The 5,874-nt window shown below is 39.5% G+C and overlaps 1 protein-coding gene across 2 annotated transcripts in view; it reads left to right on the top strand.

Moving 5' to 3' along the window:
• nelfb (negative elongation factor complex member B) overlaps positions 1 to 3,886 on the top strand; it is a 37,747-nt gene extending 33,861 nt beyond the window's left edge. For both annotated transcript variants that reach the window (XM_014014700.1, XM_014014699.1), the window contains exons 11-13: positions 2,042 to 2,183; positions 2,356 to 2,464; positions 3,480 to 3,886. In XM_014014700.1, coding sequence (XP_013870154.1) covers positions 2,042 to 2,183; positions 2,356 to 2,464; positions 3,480 to 3,638 — 410 coding nt within the window. In that variant the 3' untranslated portion in view covers positions 3,639 to 3,886. The remainder of the gene's footprint in view (positions 1 to 2,041; positions 2,184 to 2,355; positions 2,465 to 3,479) is intronic.
• The last annotated feature ends 1,988 nt before the right edge of the window (positions 3,887 to 5,874 follow it).

The raw sequence follows: 5,874 nt of genomic DNA, 5'->3' as shown, positions 1-5,874 counted from the left end.
GGACAATACCTGTGGATGTTCCAGGATGTTCTGAAACGGAGCAGTCACTGTCCGGTTCTGTAACTTCTGTTCGGACCGGTCCGTACCAGGACTTGCTTGAAAAGTTTTCAGGAGCAGTTTGAAGAGCTGATCACGGACATCCACGTCTTTTTTTTTCCATCACTGCCTCGAGGTAAGTTTCTGTCATCCTGCTGCCTGCTGCAGGTGTCCGGACATCATCCCGCTGCCTGCTGCAGGGGTCCGGACATCCTGATGTGGAAAACCCCTCAGCAGCGGAGGCACATGTTCTGGTTTATGTGCACTTATGGGGACATACAGCGGAGCGAGTCACTGAGCTCTTTTATTATTTCCTGAACACAGTAAGGCTGTGGCTATGATCTATAATAATAATAATGATAGCTGTGTGTGTGTGTGTGTGCGTGCGTGCGTGCGTGCGTGCGTGCGTGCGTGTGTGTGTGTGTGGACATGTTTTATTGCACATGTGGGGACAATATGTGTGTGCGAGGGTGTGTGTATTTTTGGCCCGATCTAAACTATGTGACACAACAACCACAGTTTAAAAACTCTTGAAGCACAAAGAGGATGTGTAAGTTAATTCAGTTTGTTTTATGACTGATAGACTCCATGTTTTCACTGTGGGGGAGGAGAAGGCAGCTTCTACCACAGCTACCATCAACAATGCTATGGCTAACTCCTGAATCTCTGCAGGGCGTGTCTCTACAGAGAGCCTTTATACTGAGCACAGTACTGTGACACGTCACGCTGTACCACACGTCACAAGGTACTCCAAACGTGGTAGTCTTTTTTAAACCCCTAGATGGCAGCACCAAGCCGTTTTTGACCAAATATTGACGATTTAAACTATTTTAGACAAAAATGTTAAATTTAGGTCAAAAATAGCAAGGTATTACCCTTAAGACACAATTTGGGCAGTTTATTTGTTAAAAAAAGTTGATTTTGGGGTAAGTTACACTTTAAAACCCTAAAAAGATGTTCTTGGATGTATTTTGATCTGCAACATAACAAAGGGTCAAGAGTTATTCTGCAGCTCCTGCTGCAGACTTTAGTAGCTTTACTCAGAGCAGCTGAGGGTTTTTTTCCAGGCCTCTTACTTCCATCCTGTTCTCTGAAATCACACGTGAGTGCGATGACAGAGGGTCTCTGTTGATGATTTCTGAACTGTCAGAGGGAAAACGAACTCGTTACGTGCCGTTCATCCATTTAGTGATTTTGTGTTCATCAAAAGAGATTTAAACTGAAAACTCTGGACTAAGATAAATCTGCTGATCACTTACAGTAATATTAACTTAATCATAGTAAATTATTATTGATAACTATCATGAGGAGATTAACATTAAGATGTAACATAGTAATTAAATATTCACGTATATGTAAATTTTTATAATTGAATCTGAGCTGTATAAATCTGTTTTTTTTTTTTTTTTATCAAATAAGTAGCTGTTTGTGTTTCTCCCCTGAAGTAGCTCTCAGACACAAAAAGGTTGGTGAGTCCTGTCCTACAACAATACTCACCATATTATTCACCATTCTGGCTTTTGGTTTTAGAGATTAAAACAGACATTTTATGCTGGTGCTACAACTTTTTGTTCTGTGCTACAAAATCAGCAACCTCTGTAGCACCGGTGCTGTGAGCTAGAAAAGTTAACGTACAGCCCTGCCTCACTATACGTTTGGGTCAGCAATAAAATTGTGGAGAAATCTTTCAATTTATTTTTATCTAGATCTTTCCAGTTTGAGTGCTTTTCATTTTAAATCTGTTATACATTTATTGTCTGTTAGCATGCTTTAGAGTAAATTGAACTAGCAGTTGGAAAAAGTTGCAATCTTTATATAATTGTATCTTATTTTGACTTTAGTAAGTTTTGATAGTTTCAGAGCCAAAACAATGTATCGTTGAGGTTTTCCTCTGTAATAACTGATTAGTTTTTTCTGTGTTAATTTTAGTTTCATATGTAATTTGTAGCAGGATGTTGGACATTGGATTAAGTCAGATCTCTGTGTTTGTTACTGTTCTCCTCAGTGGACACCTACAACGACATGTCTTTTGGTGATATCTTCCTGCACCTGCTGACCGGACACCTCACGCTGCTCTCAGATGAGTTTGGATCAGAGGACTTTTGTTCTGTTGTCTTTGATGGTTTCCTTCTCACTTCGTTCTCCAGGTGGGTTTATTTATTCTGCTTAATGTGTCTTCCAGGGGGACACCCCGTGACTGCTAAGCTGTAATAGATGCTTATTTTACTGTGCTTAAAAAAGAACAAACTGTGTATACGCTGTTTTTTTTTCTCTGTTGAATTCCATCATCTCTGTTGTTTTAATCTGAATGTGTTTCAGTAAAGAAAATGTCCACAGACACATCCTGCGCATGTTGCTTCATCTGCACCACAAAGTTCTGCCCTCCTACATGGAAACTCTGATGAAAACTCTTGAACCTCCTAAACAGGTTGGTGCAGTTTCTACTCTTGTCTCACACTTTGTGCAGAGTCATGATGCCAGAATATTACTGAAACTGGCCTCATTACTTTTCTCTCTCACCTGTAAATGATGTCTGGTCTGAAAAGGAGTCATTTTGCATTATTTCGGTTTCAGTAACAGCCTTATGGAAAACCCCTGAAAGCAACAACAGTTTCTCTCAGCCTTGTTTCAGTTTGATTTCATACAGTCAGGTTGACATGGGGTTGGATGTAATTCACCTTTTCACAGTTACTAATGTGCATGTTCAAAGACAGTATTTTGCGTCTCAAAAGAATGATATATTAATGAATACTTCAGGTTTATTGAAATATGCCGGAGCCCTCTGCATCAAGTAGGGGTCTCTGCAGAACATGTTCTATAAAAAAATATTGATTTTTATCTATCTTTTTACAGGCTGGTTAGGCATGTTTTGACTGAGCCATATTGTTACACGTCCCTTCACATGTATGACGTTCAAATTTCGTGCAGCTAACACTTTTCTTTCTCAAGTTATGACTAAAATTAATCTAAAAAAAACATGTTACTTCCTGCCCGACTCGACCAAGCTACTCCCGCTGCCTCCAGCCTCATACCCCACCGTCAGTCTGACCAATCACGTCTCTTGGGCCGTCTCCGCCCACATTAAGACCTCCGCCAATCACGATTTTGGCCGTCTCCGCCCACAGGACATGTTCTGCAGAGACCCCCCTTCTCCTCTGCGTGGTCCATTCAAATCTGCAAAATTTCATTCATTGTTGCAGTTCTGACAAAAACCTGCCTCTGTCAGTGTGCCCCATGGCAGCTGTGGCTACAATGTAGCTTACCACCATCAGTGTGTGGACTTGTGTATAACTGGGTGAATGACTGTAGTGTACAGGGCTTTGGTGTCCCCATGGGGCTTGATAAAGTGCTGTATAAACTCAGTCCGTTTTCCATTTGACCATTAAAAACAGTAACTTTTTATTTGATTTGCTGAATCTGTGTGTTCCTGTGTGTGACCACAGTGCAGTGAGCCACTGAAGGACTTACACAGTCAGCTGACAGAGAAGCTGGAGGCCCAGAAGAAGAGCCCACCACCCCCTGACGAGGCTCCAGCCCTGGACCTGGGACTGCACCCAGTTTCTGTGCCCCCCACCCCCTCCACACCAACCACCCCCCTCTGAGACCAGGGCCATGAATGGACTCATCCTCTTTCTTTTACACATTTAGCTTCTGTAGATCTTAGTCTTCCAGCTGTGACAGTGTGATCAACCCAAATATATTTCTGACAGTTTTTTAATGAAAAATTTGTGCTCCTGCATTTTTGTCCAGATTTCCATTATTTTCTTATGTAATCTGGTTATCTGTGTGTGATATTTGAACTGTCAGCAGAGCAGGAACCTTGTAAATAAACAGTTATGTGTGAACTCTTCAGTSTTTCAGCCTGAGTCATTATGTCACACCTTGAGCAACTCCACATAACATTTCAGTCATTGGGCACAAGCAGAGTTAGAAGCCCATCAGGTGACCGCCCTGCTTATGTAGGCAGTGTGAAGAAGAAGCACACAGTGAGGAAGACATTGGTGACTATTTTCAACCAACTGTACATAGGAACAATTGCTTCTTAAATAAAGTTTAAAAAACTAAAATCTATCCAGTTTTTACAGAATTAAAGTTTTTTTTTATTGTACCAATAGTTTGGCTCAAGTTAAGTTTATTAAAACTTGGGTCATGTGTAATTAAAGTGAGAACAAACTTTGTGATAATTTCCCAGAACCCACTATTAGCTGAAAGTTTCAGAGATAAAATGTCTAAAATTAGTTTTGCTGACAGAAACAACATTCACCACAGAAACCATCTGATTCCATAACCAGCTTTTTTTAAATATGAAAAACACTTAAGTGAAGGCYCTGTCACACTGAGGTTTTAGACAACATGTGAAAATTTAGTCGGACTTTGAAGTGGTATACACTGAAGACGGAATAAAAGTAATCAACTGGAAGCCTCTTTTGGATGAATACTGGAATTCAAATTATTAAATATTTAAAGTGAGTTATTTTGTCATAAATTGTTTTCATAGTTTTTCTAAAACATACTGTGACAGGGGCCTCAACCAAATTTCAACACATCTTTAAAATGCAATGAGTTGTATTCATTTTGTGTAGGATAAGACTGATTAAATCAAGTCAACTTTATTTGTATAGCACATTTAAAACTGCCATTGGCCAAAGTGCTTCACATATTACAATTGCTAAAAAGGAAACAATTTGAATTAATTTTGTTGAATTGACCAAAAATGAATCACTTGTACAAGTACATCCAATAATTGCTTTCAGAGATGCATTAAAATTAAAATAATGTTCACTGCATGCCACCTAGAAGCAGATCTTAATTTAAACTGAATGTTCCACTGATGCCGCTAAGCTAACTGAGCTGGAACTATTCAGTTTCTCTTGGTTGCTTTGTCCCACTTAAAGAAACTGAGTTTTCATCATCACTAAGTCAGCAGAGCAGAAGTCACTTCTTGCAGACGTGTTAACTATTTCTCAATGGATTGACATATTTTCTTCTTTTGCAAAACTGTCAACACATGTTGGTTTACATTTACAGCGTTGTCTGCAATATTTACAGTATTTCATATTTTAGCTGCAATTTGAATAAATATTTTGAAATCAATAAAATTTGCATCAAAGTATTTCTGATTCAGGATCCAATTCTTTGCAAGAAGGAACATTTGACAGCCTGAGTAGAAAGATAACATGATATGAAAGGGATGTAACAGRCTACATAGACGAGCATTGGTGCAGTGTCCATTATTTAGGCCTGCTGACTGACTGTAAAATCTACACACTTGGTTGCAAGTTGTGTAGTTTGAARGMAATGTTTGCTTTTATTTCATATTTGAAGTGTTTGGGCTCGGTTACAGCATTTTGCAAACACAATGTGACATTTTGACCATCAGTGTCTGTTAATGTTTTCAAGACCATGAGGCCATGTCCAAGTTCTAACCAGCAGAGGAAGCTGTGWGCACATGATGCTGTCTGATGGTTATTGGACTGCAGTTGGCACCAGAGACGAGCTTCATCTGGGCCTAGGATCAGTCAACTGGATCCTCCGGCTCAGGGCCAGTGTCATTAATTTAATCTATCACTTGACTTTTTGTTCCATAACCCTCAGGATCTTTGAAGAAGTATAAAACGACTGTCTTACTGCRTCCAACCTCAGCTGTGAGSGGCCTTGTCTATGCAGCTGAACAATCCAACTGAATTCAAAGATACAAACATTTTTTGTATTYGCCCTCAAATGACACTGTGGATACCTGACAGAGAATAGGCTTTAAATGCTGTGGTTTTAAAGTTTTGATCAGCTGATGAAGTATTTCAACTCAACGGTTGTTTGCAAAAAAACAAAAAAGGAAAC

The sequence above is a fragment of the Austrofundulus limnaeus genome, unplaced genomic scaffold (assembly GCF_001266775.1).
Source record: "Austrofundulus limnaeus strain Quisiro unplaced genomic scaffold, Austrofundulus_limnaeus-1.0 Scaffold118, whole genome shotgun sequence".
In the NCBI taxonomy this organism is placed as follows: domain Eukaryota; kingdom Metazoa; phylum Chordata; class Actinopteri; order Cyprinodontiformes; family Rivulidae; genus Austrofundulus; species Austrofundulus limnaeus.
The sequence above is the reverse complement of the archived record's forward strand: the minus strand, read 5'-3'. Positions and strand labels throughout refer to the sequence as shown.